The following is a 15,727-nucleotide window of genomic DNA, read 5'->3' as shown; positions in this document are numbered from 1 at the left end:
CCTACTTCCCCCCTCATACTGCCTGTATTCCTCTTCTCCTGTATCTCTGCCCCCCCTCCCCTTCCCTCTCCCCCGTATCCTCCCATTCTCCTAACTAGTACCCACAGCCAAGATGCTCCTGTAGAAGGAAGCCCCTGAATCTGTTTAGACCAAGGAAATTAGATTAAATGTTTACTTGATAAATGCTTACAGATTTTGCCTTTAAGCATTCAGGAAAATATTGCTAACATCCAAAACATTTTTTTTTTACTGAACTGAAACAAGCTGCATGTCCAGCAGGCTCACAGCAATTCTGTCGTTGGAACCCAATCCGCTGTTGCATAATGACTTGCAAAACCACATCATTTACGAAAATGTTTTAAACATTCCTCGCAGACGATGGCCCTGATTCATATGTTGAGCACGAAATGCATTTGCTTACAGAAAATTCCTCCCCTCAGCCACAAATATTTCTAATGGGAATCTGCAGGAAACGGTAGGCCTGGTTATGAATCCCACCCTTCCTGTAAGCGGGTGTGTCGTAATGATCTGTGCCCCCCCCCCCCCCCCTTCCCCACAGGTACCTCCCAGGGTTCCGAGTCGTTGGTTCGTGCCAGAGTCGGGGGCGCAGCGGAGCTGGGTTGCAGCCTCGCCCCGCCCTCTTCGGGCGCCACCACGCCCCGCCTCTTCCCCCTGCACGTGGTGGAGTGGGTGCGCCTGGGCTACAACGTCCCCATCCTCATCAAATTCGGAGTGTACAGCCCCCGCGTGCACCCCAGCTACAGGGGTGAGTCATGCCCGTCCGAGGCCCCCTCAGCCTGCCGCAGCATAGCCGATTTTAGCCTCCGTTCAGGCCTCATTGTTGCTGGAACATTCCATTGATCGAAACCAAACTGCGGCTAACTTCGGTTTTGTGAGAACCAGTCGGGAATTGGTTTTCTGACTGGGGTTAAAAGCGTTCCCAAGCCAACTCGTTGATTCAGAGCAACTTTTTAAAGAATGTGATTGTGTTTTTGCCTTAGTGTGGTCGGCGGGAATTTTCGGTAGCTGTTAAAAGGCTTTGGCCAGCTACACAAAAGAGCGCGGTACAGCCGTAAACTGCATTGCGCTCCATTGTAAAGGTACAGCAATGGGGCTCGGAGACAAAGGCGGTTGGTGTGGAAAAATGGCCACTCTGCTCTGAATTGGCTGGGATAATTGTTGTCTTTTTGAGAGACGCACACAAGGACCTGAGAGAGGGTGATTTCCCGGGTAATTTGGGGGGCAGAGGGGGGGGTCCCATCTTGAAATTAGAAAAACTTTCAAAGCTCCTTCGGGAGTTTGCTTTTCCCTGGAAGAGCCTTTAACTTCCCTGTCAATACAGTCAATACAGCTGTGTGTTTGTGTGTGTGTGTGTGGGTGTATGCGTGCATGCATACGTGCCTGTGTGTGTGTGTGTGTGTGTGTGCGTTTTTATGTGTGGGAAGTGGCAGAGGGGGAAAACTGGTTTATTGAAAGCAAGGGAACCGAAAAGATGAGCAGATTTGCCATATAGGTAATCCATCCAAACAAGAGCCCTGCAATTACTGTGTGTGTGTGTGTGTGTGTGTGTATTTGTGTGCACATGTGTGTGCATTTGTGTGTGTGTGTGTGTGTGTGTGTGTGTGTGTGTGTATGTGTGTATTTGTGTGCATGTGTGTGTGAGAGAGTGGTTGAAGTAGCAATGGGGGAGGGGAAAATGAGAGGTATTTGGTTTTCCTGGGTACTGTATAAGGAAGAGCTTGGGGGGGGGGGTAGACAGACAGGAGTGGGGAGGGCTGTGTCTGCTGGGTGGGAGGTGTGATAGGGGTTTTCAGGATTAAGGAGAGTGGGGTTTAAATGAGGATGGGGTGCGTGGGAGGGGGGGCAGGCCCAGTGACGGTTTCTTTATTGATATCCAACAGGGTGACCCATTAAAAAGGGGATTGTTTTGCTATTGGGTGAGTGGGCTGAGAGTCCAGATTTTTTTCTTGTGCAAGTAGCATAATCCGCCTATTGTCTTTCAAAATAAACAAGACAAAGAGCTATCATCGACGCACCCCACGCCTCCCCCCCCCCTTCCCTTCCCTTCCCCCGCCACTACCAACGGCATGACCTGTGTCTGTCTGGTGTATGTGAAAAATCCTGTCTCCTTCCAAATAGGTCAGGCCTGAAACATCCCTTTTGGTCATTTTCACACCTGACCAGAGCGATTCTGAAATCAGTCATCAGACAGAAATCAGGAAATGTTTGTCACCTGAAGGAATACCACCCACGGGGGCTCCGCTCTTATAAGACAGGAGCGTTGGAACTCTGCCAAACTGCTCCCCGCCTCCCTGATCAGCCCAGTTCTTGCATGCACAGATTTTTTAAGGGAGGTAGATCATTTGGTAAATCACACATAATTGTACTACTTTACTCGACAAAAACAAAAAAAGCACCGCTGATTCATGTGCTGCCTGGCATTAAGAAACAGGGGTTGCAAATGGCTGCACTTAAGTGCAATTCTAATAATAACAATAATAGTCTTTAATTTCCCCCCCATCTCTCCATCTCGCCGTCTCTCTCTCTCTCTCCCTCCCTCCGCGGAGCGTCTCTGCTTTTCATTCGCCCTCCGCCAGAGCCAGCTGGCGGGGGATGAAGCGCGTCCCCGCGGCTGATCTGATGCGCTCTCCCCCTCCAATTAAAACGCGCGGGGATGCGGTCCCTTCCATCGCGAGGAGAGGAGCGGTTTCTGCAGTCCGTTCTGCCCTGGCGCAAACTTTTACTGGGGAAAAAACACGCTTGTTTTTTTTTGTTTTTCTTCCTCCGGTGTCCGTTTACGTGCGCGGAGGCTTCAAAGAACGGCCACGTCTTTGCGTATTTCTTTTGGACCGGAACGGAGCGCGGCGGACATTTTGCTGGAGTCAAAAGGGGTCGCGAAAGAGTGCAGTTGGCCGCCCCATCCCCCAACCACACCTCTCAGATCCCACTCCAGGTTGAAACCGAGGCCTCTCGTTCACAGGAGGGTGGGGGTGGAGGTCTCGAGGGGGCCTCCCTGTGCAGGAGAACGTGAAGAGCCCATGGAGGCGCTCCGATGGGACAGAGAGGGGTGGGCTGCTGCGTTTGGGGTGGGGTCTTATTTCAGCCTGTAGTCTTCTCAGGTGTGTTGCCCTGGGGGGAAGTTCTGTGTCTCTGCTCTTCCTCCAAATCTTTTTCATGTGTTGATGGCCACGAACAGCCTGTCACTCTAATCTGTGGAATCAAGTGTCACACGTGATCCTTAAAATGCACCCCCCCCCCCCTTCCTGGATTGGGCCTATAATCCAAGAGCCAGACCATAATAATCCTTCCTGTGATTAGTTGCCAGATGCAATTTATGTTCTTTTATATTCCTGGGGGGTCAGTCACATTTTGAGATGGCTGGTGATGCAGACATTTTCTGAGTGGGGGAAGGGTGTGTTTAGGGTTGTTCAGGGTGAATTTTTTTCCTGTGAGACAATAAAAATGCCTTTTGAGCATCACACGGTGATTCCAATTTGAAGACAACACAATCGGCTTATACCCAGGAGCACTCCACACGTGTGGGCAGGAAGTCGTTCGATAACAGACAAGAGCGATCTATTTCAGGGAAGTTCAGCTGGGGGGAGCCCAGAACAAATAAAGGCATTTAGAGATAATCTCATCCAATCCAACAGCCCGGTCGATTCGGCGCAGAAGAGTACGGCGATGCCGCCGATGACCCCTCCGAACAGCCGAAGGTGCTTCCTGGGTCCGAGCCTGCCGTTCCCGTGCTCAGCCTCTGCTGTCAGGGGGAGTTACCCTGAAAGGGGCAGATCAAGCACTCCCTTGGTCTCGAAGAAAACGAGCAGAGACGGGTGGTTTGGCGGGGGGGGGGGGGGGGGGGGGGGAGTTCGTTTAAACCCCAGACTGCCCAGCAGGTCTCCGTTCTCACACAGCCTGAGACGGACTCTGAAATACGTCCTCACTTCACCTCTCTCCGGGTGGAACTCAACCTTCTGTGATTGGCTGTTGCAGCTGGCAGTATATCCTGGTGCTTTGGGAACGGTGCTTATAAACTTAATATTGTAGGTTCAAATCCCACGTGGAGCATTGCAGTTGTGTATGTAGAGCACCGCAGTAAATGTCAAGGCGTATTAATGGATATGTGTATTCAGAATGGGTACGTATAATATCCAGTCTAGGGGGACTTACAAATATTATACTTACCAAGATAAGGGCATCTGTATCGCAGATAATTTCTGATAAGACCCAATGGACTTACGCTTCTGTATGATTATAGTGTATTTGGCATCTGTCCCACTCTCCGTGGCTCGTAGACTTCTTGTTGCTAAGATTTAAGTAAACATGGTCTGATTAGATGGGCTGGTGTGTAACCTGAATGCCCACCGAATCTCAAAAGCCTCCACCTGAGAGACGTTTGCCAAAGGCTGACGCGGCGTCGCAAGAATGCAGCCCCGGCCTCCTGGGTTTCACGTTCTCAGGCCCAGAGGTCTCAGCGGGAACAAAAGGACCTGTTACTTAATTTCACCGTGCGGTAGGTGTGGCCTGTGTCGTGGGATCAGAAGAGAGGGAAACGGATCAGCCGGCATTGTGCTTTGTGCCATTGTTCCGCACGCCGCACTGTGACCGGGCACTGCCCTGTTCTCGTACCCGGGAACTAGGCGGTAGGTAAAGGGAGACACGGTGGGAGACAGAAAAGTGTCGGTGTACGGGTAGTGACAAGACCACCGGATCCTTGACCAGAGGATTCTGGAACCTGGGGGAATCAAACGTGTTTCTTCTTGGAGGATCATTCTAACTATCCTACTCAACGCATACTGTTTACTCCTGTTGCTTCAAGGAAAAATTCCCTTCATCCTTTTATGTCTAAAAGGCTAAATCCTGAAATTCTTTCAAGTCTAAATCCTGAAATTAAGGGATTTTAACCATATCCTGTTTGCATATGGGGCGCATATTTTGTATTGTTACACATTTACAGCTGGGTCTTTCCAACCAACTGCAAACCATGAGAAGTGGCAGGGTATCGCTGTTGGAAGCGCAGGCACATTTAGCAGCATGTGGCAGGAGAGGTTTTGCTGGGACATGTGGCTGGAGCGGTTTTTGTTGGGACATGTGAGCTGAGCGTGCTTGCTGGGGTAGGGGCTAACGCAGCCGGACAGAGAGCGGGGGACAGAGTTAACTGTAATCTGGCCCTGGACAAAGAGCTATTCATAAGAGGGTTAAACTGATTAGGGGAGAGAGGATTGGAGAGTGAAGTTTGGGGGGGGAGGCAATGAAGCCTGTTGGGGGGCTGGGAGGCCAACCCAGACTTATGATTGTATTCAAATCAAAACACATCCCACAATGCACCTCGCCCTGTCTCCCTTAGACTCATACGGACAGGCAAAGAAAAACAAAAGCCGAGGTCTTTCAAAACGCATCAATCTGCCTTCCTACATAGGTGGCAATATTATTGTAGCATGCCAAGGGTGCTTTCCCTTGTATCCATGCATTTGAACACTGGGCTCTGCTGCTCCAATCACACAAGCATTCCTTTATTCCCGGAACAATGGAAGGCAATCCCAGAGCTTTAACTTCGAGGCAGAGGGCGGATCGTAACCGTAAACAGAACGTGCACTACTGGCAACAATTCGCCGGCACGTCCGGGTCACGTCATGCCTAGCGCCACGCGCGAATCGGGGCACGGGGGAAGAGGCGCCGCACCTTATTGAGCGCCACGGAACGCAATATTGTTAGCATTAGCGCCGGCGAGTTTGCGCCGGCAGCAGGAAAGCAGCGGTTTCAGATGCGAGCGGCGGCGTCCCACAGAAGGCCTCCTCAGCAGAAATCGCCTGGGGTCCCGGTTATGTAAAGAGGGTCAGAGTCCAAGAACCGCTAGCAGAAACTTGACCGTGGCGCGGCACGATTCGAGAGCCTCGTGCTCTTCAGTCCACCACCCACTGGGAGCACATCTGACTTGCTAATATCAAGAGTGCAGAATCACTGCTGGGCGGATTAGCGCCTGCATTATACTGTCCACTGCACACAGGTCAGACATGTCAGATACAGGACTCCAGCTGGACTGGAGTCTTCATGCTATGTCAGGGGTAAAGAGCCATTGACCAGAACTGATGAGAAGCTGTTGGGGCTGACCATTGTGGCAGACATGGAAGTCGTTCTCCTTAAATTGCATGGAGAGCAAGGAAGATGAAGCATACTGGGTAATTGAAGAAATTTGTATCCCTACCATGGTGTGACATTATCCCCCCTCAAACACCATTAAGGGTTTTTATTTTCAGCTCTGACCTTTAGATTTTGAATTTAGGCATAGGGAGAGCTAATCATTGTCTGGAAGAAGAGTCATTTCCTCTCTTTGCAGCCAGCAGCTCACAGAAGAGAGATGGTCTACATGGTCAGAAGTATGTGGACACCTGACATCCAACATCTCATCCAAAATTATGGGCATTAATATTGAGTTGGTCCACTCTTTGCTGCTATAACAATCTCATTGCTGCAGGGATTTGCTTCCATTCAGCCAGACGAGCATTAGTGAGGATGGGCACTGATTGGGCGGTTAGGCCTAGCTCGCAGTTGGCTTTCCAATGGATCACAGTGGTGTTGCATGGGGTTGAGGTAAGGGCTCTGTGCAGGCTAGTCAAGTTCTTCCACACCATTCTTGACAAAACCATTTTTATATGGACCTCGCTGTGTGCCCAGGGGCATTGTCATGCTGAAACAGGAAAGGGCATTCTTCACACTGTTAGGGAAGCATAGAATCATCTATAATGTCATTGCTGCAGCATTAAGATTTGCCTCACTGGCTACCCCAAACCATGAAAAACAGCCCCAGACCAAAGGATGTCCAGATACGTTTGGTCATGTAGTGTATGTGGTGTTAAACGATTGGGTCAGGAACATCGTAGATGGTTACTTCATCTGTGTTTATGGGTAGATCTTTGATCCAAAATCCCTGTCTAACCACTCCTCAAGATACCAGCCAGTTCAGTTCTTCGGAATGTGTCCAGTCAATCAATAACCCACCAGAGGGCACATCACTACCCCCAACTCCCCTTTAATATGAGCTTGTTTTGGTTCACTGCACTGTCTGGCGTGGCAGAACAAATTGCCTTGCTTATGCAATTGTTGCAGAATAGCAGTAAATTGTTTGGCATAGTTCTGTATTACAAGACGAGTGCCAAGACCAACGTTCATGATGAGGATGTTCAACAGTCTTTCTTTATGTCTGGGTGGCCATTTGGGTTAAACTCTTCATGTGTCTACACTCTGAGGCTGTCTTAGTGTGGTTCTGTTTAAGCAGTCGACTGGCTGAAAGTCAATACCAAACGTCTAAACCAAAATTGAAATAATGGAAGTGCTGTGTGAGTAATGCAAGAAACATCTCTTCTTGAGCTTGACTTCAAGGTTTGAAGGTTTATTCCTGTTTATGTTGTGCATATTTGTTATTTTATTTTATTATAAAACGTTTTGTTGTGACCATAAGCCAGTAGCCCTATTGTCGCTCAGAGGCATGTGTACAAACCTGGTATTCTTTGGAGATTCCACATTTAAATGCAAACAAATCTGTCTCCCTCTTTCCACGTCAGGGCTATTGTTTGACCATGAATTTAAATGAAAACAGCTCTCCCCTTCTCTCCCCCACCCTCTCTCTGTCCAAGCCCTTTTCTCGTTATTCAAACCAAAACATGTTTTCGTGTGTAATTTTTCAAATCACAACACTGGCGCAAACGCACACTCCCGTGAACCCCCCCCCCTTTAACACTCCATGTGCTTTGCCCGGTTGCGTTTCTACAGCAACTGAATTCAAATCCAAACTCCTGCCACTGGCCATTCTTGGTGTCATCACTATGGTAACATGAGAGAATTAAAAGGGGTGGGGGGTTGTCGTCTAGATGGACAGAGGATACAACAGAGACAGAAAGAGAGAGAGGGAGGGAGAGGGAGAGGTAAAGAGAAAGGGTTAAGAGTACAATGGTGAAAATGGAATTCCCTCTGGACTAGCCAATTGGCACTGTGCTTGCTGGCCTTTAAAAATCAACATGCTGTGTGTGTCTGTCTGTGTGCCCATGATTAGCTATTTCCTGTTTTTTTAATCTGAATTTTATTTGAATTCTTAAAGGCTGGAAGCTATAATACTGAACTTCATAAATCTTTATCTGTGTGCAGACGTGTAAATAAGGGAAACCTCTTTAAATTATTGCATTGCATTATTTTGAGCTTAGCAGATTGTCTAATGTCATAGCATAACATTTCTTACATTTCCATATATTTTCCCTGTATACAGCTGGATACATTTTTAACCAGGAACCCACTAATTATGAAGTCTTTCCTTTGAATGCAATGCCATTCTGTCTAAAAAATAATCAGTTGTCAGTGTTAGGCCAGTGGGTTTAGCGAGTAGGTGTTAATGAGTATATATATTTCCTGATTGCATCCAGTGACATTTTGGGGGGGGGAAAAAATCATGCGATATCCTGGGAGGTAAAGGGAGGAGGACCTCACGGAGAGATAGCGTGTGTTTCTATCCTTTAAACACCTGTTATCACTTCCGTACACATTCTTCCTCGCCTAGCTTCCTGATTACTGCTTTAGGGATATAGACCCAGGATCACAGGAACCTTTTTATGATAACCCAGGGCTGAGTCCCTCCCATTGAGGGTTTGGTCTGTCTGCGAACAGAACAGTCAGTAATCATTAACAATGGCTCCCTAACTATTAGCCTAAGCACCAAACACCCATAAGAAATGTATGCAAGTGGGTTAATTGTTAGTCACCGTAAGCCTTTTTTAAACACGCTTTGGCATTTCACCAGACCTTCAGAGTATTTTTTGCAGAAATTAATTTTAAACGTTCTCATCGAGTGAAGTTCCAGTTTGAATTTGTTTTTTGTTTATTTTCTGCTTGGGGGCGTGGGTGTAAAGGGGTTTCTTTCAGTCAGATCAGGATTGGGGAGAAAAGGTATAAAATTAAACATTTGATTTATTTGCATGCATTTATTGCTTTAATTTGGTCAGTTTTATATTTGGCTTAAATTACTGTTTCTTTGTAGTAGGTGTATGCATTTTCAGCTGTAATTGCTATAAAATGTTTAAAAAGAAGCAAGCAAAAGTTTGTTCTGTTTTCAGCGACAGTGGGGTGTGATGGGGGAGTGGGGGTGCAGCGAGCATTATGAATTCACAGTTGACTCACTCATGGCATGCTCACTTATGCTTACTTTCAAAAAATATAACGGCTCCTGCGGGCCTTGAGCAAACTTTGGGGCTTGAGTTTCGCCCTCGCTCACGAGAACGCATCCTCGTATCATTTAAAACCCCCGCATTTAAAAAAGACTTCATTGAGAGAAAGATAAAGAAAGGGGGAGTGGGGGAGGGAGGGGTAATTCAGTACTCTGAAAACCAGGCTTCAGTCACCAGGCAACTGGGAGATCAAATTTCAAAGCCCAGAAGTTGTAAGAAGCAGAGAGAGAGAGAGGGATAGAGAGAGAGACTGAAAGACCTGTTTAGATTTGAATCTGAGGAGTACAGATTGAAGGGGCAAGTGTAACTTTGAACAGATCAAGGAGATATTTTTGGCAGGGGCAACATTTTTGTGTGTCTGTGAGCAAGAGAGAGAGCGACAGAGAGGGAGATTGGGCGTGCATTTCTGTGTGGCTTGGAGAATAATTCACGGTGTGTGTGTGTGTGTGTTTTCCCTTGCCTTCTGCCTCTCTATTGCATATGTTTCAGTGTCCTTTTCCTATGGTTGCCTCTAACAATCCAGACTTTGTACTTAGTTTGCAAATATGTGTAACATCACCTGTGGGTCAAAGCGGAACTATATCCATTATCCATTTAGGGACGTGGTTTATGGTTCCGCCAATCACAGAAATGGACCATTAACAGTGTAAATACATCTTTTTTTGCATTCTTACCACATGCACGTAATTTTTGCATTGATTTTTGCAAGCAATGACACTGAATCTTTATTTTCTCTGTGCCAGAATCTTTCTGTGGTATACCGGAGAAATTATGTGCCCTTGTGCAAAGCTTTCAAATTAAGAATCGTTCATCGCTGTAGTGCTTTTTATGTTTCAATTGTAAACAATTGGAATGCTAAATACGTGTACTCCACTGACCTATAATCTGACGTAATTTAGTATAAGTGAAGAATGTGCATTTACACAACCAATTCAAGGTCTCTGGTTGCTCTCTGTGTATAACATTCCTTGCTTTCTGTTGCTCCAAAGCTAAACTTTTGAATTCCACAGTACCGTATTGTAAGATTGTTATTTTGCCATTTAACAGACGTATGCAACATGATTTACATTCCATAAATACTTAAAACCTCAAACGAAATCTTTTCAAAAAAGTTTCCACAGGTTTGTTACCTTAACCTGTTAGTCCAATATATTTTTCGGACTTTCGTAATTTTTATGTCATATAGCGTTACGCCAAAGTTAGCTAAGGCCATTGCCACTGACCATCGCCAGCCACCATGAGGTTTAGAGACTTTTCCCATTAGCGTGTAAAGGCCCATCTCTGTCCCAGTGACCACCTGTATGTGGTGAAGCTGTCGCCGTAGCTCTGTGCTAAGAGCGGCTGGTCTCATGAGCCCGCCCCTTCCCCCTCTCTGCCCCCAGGCCGGGTGTCTCTGACTCGGGGTGCCTCTCTGCTGGTGGAGGGGCTACGCCTGGATGACGAGGGCTGGTTCGAGTGCCGCATCCTCCTGCTGGACAGGACCACGGACGAGTTCCGCAACGGCACCTGGACCTTCCTCTCCATCACAGGTGCGTGTCTGGCGGGTCGTCGCGGCGAGACGGGCGTGGTTGACGGGCCTCCCTTTTTCCGTTATTACAAATGGGGGGGATCCTTATTGCAGCCGGTGAGGAAGTGTTGCATAATACACTTGTTTTTCCTCAAAGCATCCATTTCTGTCTCAGCTGGTGTCTGCTGCATGCCGTCAGAGGAGTTCTGTCGGTGTTTAACGCCATCACGTACGCACAGGAGAGTCTGTGAACTGCCAACCTGCTCAAAGCACGTAGTGAATGTGAATGTGTTTTATGGCCTTTTTGTATGTGTGCGTGCGTGTGTGTGTGGAAGTGTGCGTGTGTGTGTGGAAGTGGGGTGTGGTGGGTGGGGTGGGTGTTAACCATGTGAAGTAATCTGCGCCAGCCTCTCACCACGTGCCTACTGTGCCTAGGGATTTCAGACCTGCTTCTGTGTTTAACTTGGCACAGGGCTTTTTCCAACTGACACTCTTCTCCAGCCAAAGCAAACACACACTCTACATAGAGAAACACTACACATCTCACACCCAAACACTCAGACAAACAGCATCTCACACCCACAGACATACTACAGAGAAAACTACACACTACATCACATACAGACCACACACTGCACAGAGAACATTACACGAATGGACTCAGGGAAATATGACACATCACACGCAAACACTGACGAACAGCATCTCACTCCCACATGCATAGTTTGCAGAGAAAAATGTAAGTGTTGAGACCAAAATGTATATTTAAAAATACCCTTTAATACAAACTAAGAATCTCCACTTTAAAAACATGTGAATTGTTTGATTTCAAATCTAAAATTGTGGAGTACAGAGCCAAATGAAGAAAAAATATGGCTTTGTCCTGAACGTTATGGAGCTCAATGAACCACACACACACACACAACACACATGCACACTCACTCAAAGTGACAGAGGGGAGACCCTGGACCAACGGTGAGCCTGCACTCCTCATCAATGTGTCACCCGCTCAGAAGGTCACCCCGGCCTGCTGCTGCACCCAGTCACCTGGTGAACAGGTCCGCTCTTCATCGCTCTCCAGCCCACTGAGTCACTGTACATGCCGTATTTAAAGGAAGGGGAGAGTGAGCGGGGATTTGGAGCTATTTCAGGTCTGTCTGTTTGAAGAGGCCTGTGCAAATGCACTGCACTCAGGGGGTCAGGTCTCAACTCATTGTCTCGGCAGACACGAATCATCAACAGGAGGATCCGAACGAACAAGCCGCTTATTCTGTTAGAGAAACGAGTGGTTTAAGGGTCAAAGAAGAAAAACAGGCTAATGCTGCTGAAAGTCTTGTGTGCTTGTTACAGCTGAATCAAAAGGATGACCTCTGTCTGTGCTCCGTACGCCTTTTGGATAAGTCCACCTGCTAGCTTTAGGAACAATGATGGAACAGAGCTTTTTAATTTTACCGTTGCATGTACATTTGTCGTACTGTCAATTCTGTTTGTAAAGGTTATGTTGCTCACCACGACTGTTATTTATTACATAGACCAGGGCTCCCCAACCCCCTTCCTGGAGATCTACCCTCCTGTATGTTCTCATTTCAACCCTACAGTAATTTCACACACTGGTTGTTGCTAATTAGCTGCTCGACGTGATCTATAACTGTTGAATGAGGTTTGCTCTGTTAGGGTTGGAGTGAAAACCTACAGGACTGTAGATCTCCAGGAACAGGGGTGGTCAGCCCTGTTATAGACTAACTTAATTACTGAAATTATTAGCAGAACCCTTAATTATGAGATGTATTAGGTTTCATTTTGATTATTATTTGTTAATGTTTGAAGTTGCTTTTCTAATCCATTAGTATTGCTCAAGTTACAGGTACTTTGCAAAGCCTGCAGTTATTTTTCTCTTGAAATTGGTGAATGCTCATTCTCTGATTCCCCTTTCTATAGCACCACCAGTGTTTTTCAAAACTCCACCCCCGTTCCTGGAGGCCCTGCAAGGCAGCGCTGTGTCTCTTACCTGTGGTGCTCATGGGAACCCCCAACCAACTGTGACCTGGCAAAAAGATGATGCCCCTATTGAAAAACAAGACAATGTGAAGGTCAGAGCTTATAAGCCACGATTCTGTCATTCTGGATGAAGTGTTACAGTAGTTGACTGACTGATTGGCCAAGATAAGTTAAATAGCCAATTAATTCCTTTTATTAAAAATACCTTTTAAATCCAAGGAAAAAGTCCTGCCTGTCTTTCTGTGCTATTTTACTATGGCCCTGCCACAGTTACATTAAGGTAAAATGACATTTGTGACATCCAACACATGATGCTAAGTAAGAAGGCATTAGGTTTGGCGAGCTTTGGACAGTGTCAGCTGGAAACCAGCTAAGAATGAGGGAAACTGGAGCTAATCAGAGTGTCCAAGCAAAAAAGAAAAAAAGGCTGAAGGTGGGCAGCCTGTATGGGGGCTGTCAAACTTCCTTACACTGCACAAAATTACTTTAATACAATTTCTCCTGAGCCACACACTTCTCAGCTAAGTCTACAACTCGCATACCTGCAGCTAATTAAACTGCCAATCTATCTGCTGGAATCCAGAAACTTCACAGAGATTTTACCCAAAACAAAAAAAAATGTTTCCATACCAACCATCCAGCATTACAGAATTTTGTTGCTATTGTAGTCGTATTACTGTTCATTATAGTTTTTGCAGTGAATGCTGTGGAACTAGTCCTTCATATGTTACACACGTGGACTGTGCTAGTAACTGTCTAAAAATCTCTCTCTCTCAGGTGCTCAATGGCACCTTGTCCTTAGCCACGGTGACTAGGGAAATGGGAGGAATGTACAAATGTCACGCCTCAAACTCGGAGGGGAATCTGTCTCACTCCACACAGCTTCTGATCAAAGGTCAGTGGTTCACTGTGTTGCGTCCATCATGAATGGGCTTCTTGAGTCATACGCTCCTGCAGTGTGATCCATTTGGCCTCATTGGTCCAAATAATTTCAATGCTCTATGTCATGTTTCTTGTGGAAGTATACTGTAGATATTCCTGCAAGACTTAATCCGTATGGGAGAGATTGAATATATATATATACAGTATATAAGTGCATTATACACAAAATCCATTTTGTCGTCTTCCAATATGCACATCTCTATACTGAGTCTCTCAGAGGATGACTGATGGGATTGCTTCCACTTTGGTCTCATTCCAGTTACTTATTTTACCTCCTTTCATCCTTTCCTCACATACTTTCCTCACTCCTTAGCTTCAGCCAATGCTGGGTTGCAAGGAAAGTATGCGAGTATGGAGGCAACAAGGAAACATTTATTAGGAAAATAGAATGTCCTTATTCAGTCAAATGACAGTTTGAAGCCACGTCAGATACAGAGGTGGCAGATTGGGAGAGGTGGATCCACAGGTCAATCATTTATACGTCACAGGATCTGAGAAAAAAATTCTTCTGCAAAGGATGCACTTGTGGTTCCTTGCTCAAGCATCCTTCGGAAGCCTTCTAGCTCCTCGCTCCTTGCTCCTTCAAGGAGCATTTAACGGGTCCTTAAACCTGGTGGACCTCGATCGATTTCCAGGTCAGGCAAGGACCAAGGAGGTAGGAACAGATAAAGTCAGCGACTGGAATGAGCCCATTGTTTCCTGAAGTGACTTTTTCTTATTGTGGAGACCATATCCAATACCGCCATCTAGTGGTAATCCTGCCATCACTCGGCAATGCCAATATCTAATGCCAATCCTGCTACCTAGTGTTTGTAAAGAGCTTCACCCTTGGCAGTCCTTGTCTTTCAGTGAAAGACATTCAGTGTCTTTCTACCAGATGAATTAGATGAGTTATACAGCTTGATTTGTCCAAATGTCTGCAAGTCCTCACTGTTAAAGAAACTGACATCTGCATGTATACAGCTTTCCAGAAGAACATAATTCTGTTTTTCGTCATTCCTCATAACTTTGAAAAACAAATGTAGATATATCAAAAAATCAAACGGTGGGAGTGGAGATATGTGCTTATGCATTCATGATATTCATAGCTAACCTGCAACTCCTGCTCCAAATCAGGCCCTCCAATCATCATCATTCCCCCAGAGGATGTCACGCTCAACATGTCTCAGGATGGCATTCTGCAGTGCCAGGCTGAAGCCTACCCCACCAACCTAACATATGTGTGGCAGAAGCAAGGAGAGAATGTACACCACATTGAGTGAGTCCTACCATTGGTATTATAGCATAAACTATAATGTGGCTGAAGCTGTATGTTTTATGTAAATAGCAATATTGTATGATATTGTAGTAAAATATAAATATAATTTGCAACCTGTTCCCAGTACTTATAACACCATGAAGCTTAGGGCTTTACAATTTACTCAATTTAACTGTTTCCACCAGTTACAATTAATTGAGACAAAAGTAGAACAAGCCACAGGTATTTCGGTCCCAAATGCCTTTTGAAAATGATGTAAACTGTGCTTATTTTATGTTTTATAATTTAGTATGTCCTGTGATGCAAAATTAGCAAACTAAAAATAGCACACTCATTGAAATTAGTTATCCAGAAAAACTATACAGCTCTTGGTTATTATTTATGTTATTTTTTATATGATGAAGCTCAGATAGAATCGTGTTTGTCCTCAGGTCTCTCAAAACCCGTGTAAAGATCCTAGTTGATGGTACCCTCCTCATACCTCGCCTTCTCCCTGAGGATGCTGGGAACTATACCTGTATGCCCACCAATGGGCTGCTGACTCCACCCACTGCCTCAGCCTACCTCACTGTGAAGCGTAAGAAAGTTTTCTGCTTTTGTGTGCACGTATGTAGTGTTTTCCATCAACTCATTTCTCTGTCTGTCTGTCTGTCTGTCTGTCTCTCTGTCTACCTGCCTGTCTACCCACCCTTGGGCTTATGTGTGTTTGTACCCCAGTTTTGTCCTTGCTCCTGTGTCAATTCCCAGTTCTGTTTCAGCAATTCCTTGTATTAGTACATCTATAAGTCAATAGATATGTCACCTGGGTCA

The 15,727-nt window shown here is 46.0% G+C and overlaps 1 protein-coding gene across 2 annotated transcripts in view; it reads left to right on the top strand.

Moving 5' to 3' along the window:
- Positions 1-15,727, top strand: part of igsf9b (immunoglobulin superfamily, member 9b) — a 43,073-nt gene that overhangs the window by 14,507 nt on the left and 12,839 nt on the right. For both annotated transcript variants that reach the window (XM_035380201.1, XM_035380200.1), the window contains exons 3-8: positions 560-766; positions 10,595-10,741; positions 12,658-12,809; positions 13,495-13,612; positions 14,776-14,917; positions 15,349-15,494. In XM_035380201.1, coding sequence (XP_035236092.1) covers positions 560-766; positions 10,595-10,741; positions 12,658-12,809; positions 13,495-13,612; positions 14,776-14,917; positions 15,349-15,494 — 912 coding nt within the window. The remainder of the gene's footprint in view (positions 1-559; positions 767-10,594; positions 10,742-12,657; positions 12,810-13,494; positions 13,613-14,775; positions 14,918-15,348; positions 15,495-15,727) is intronic.

Source organism: Anguilla anguilla, chromosome 10, assembly GCF_013347855.1.
Source record: "Anguilla anguilla isolate fAngAng1 chromosome 10, fAngAng1.pri, whole genome shotgun sequence".
Classification (NCBI taxonomy): Eukaryota; Metazoa; Chordata; class Actinopteri; order Anguilliformes; family Anguillidae; genus Anguilla; species Anguilla anguilla.
The sequence above is the reverse complement of the archived record's forward strand: the minus strand, read 5'-3'. Positions and strand labels throughout refer to the sequence as shown.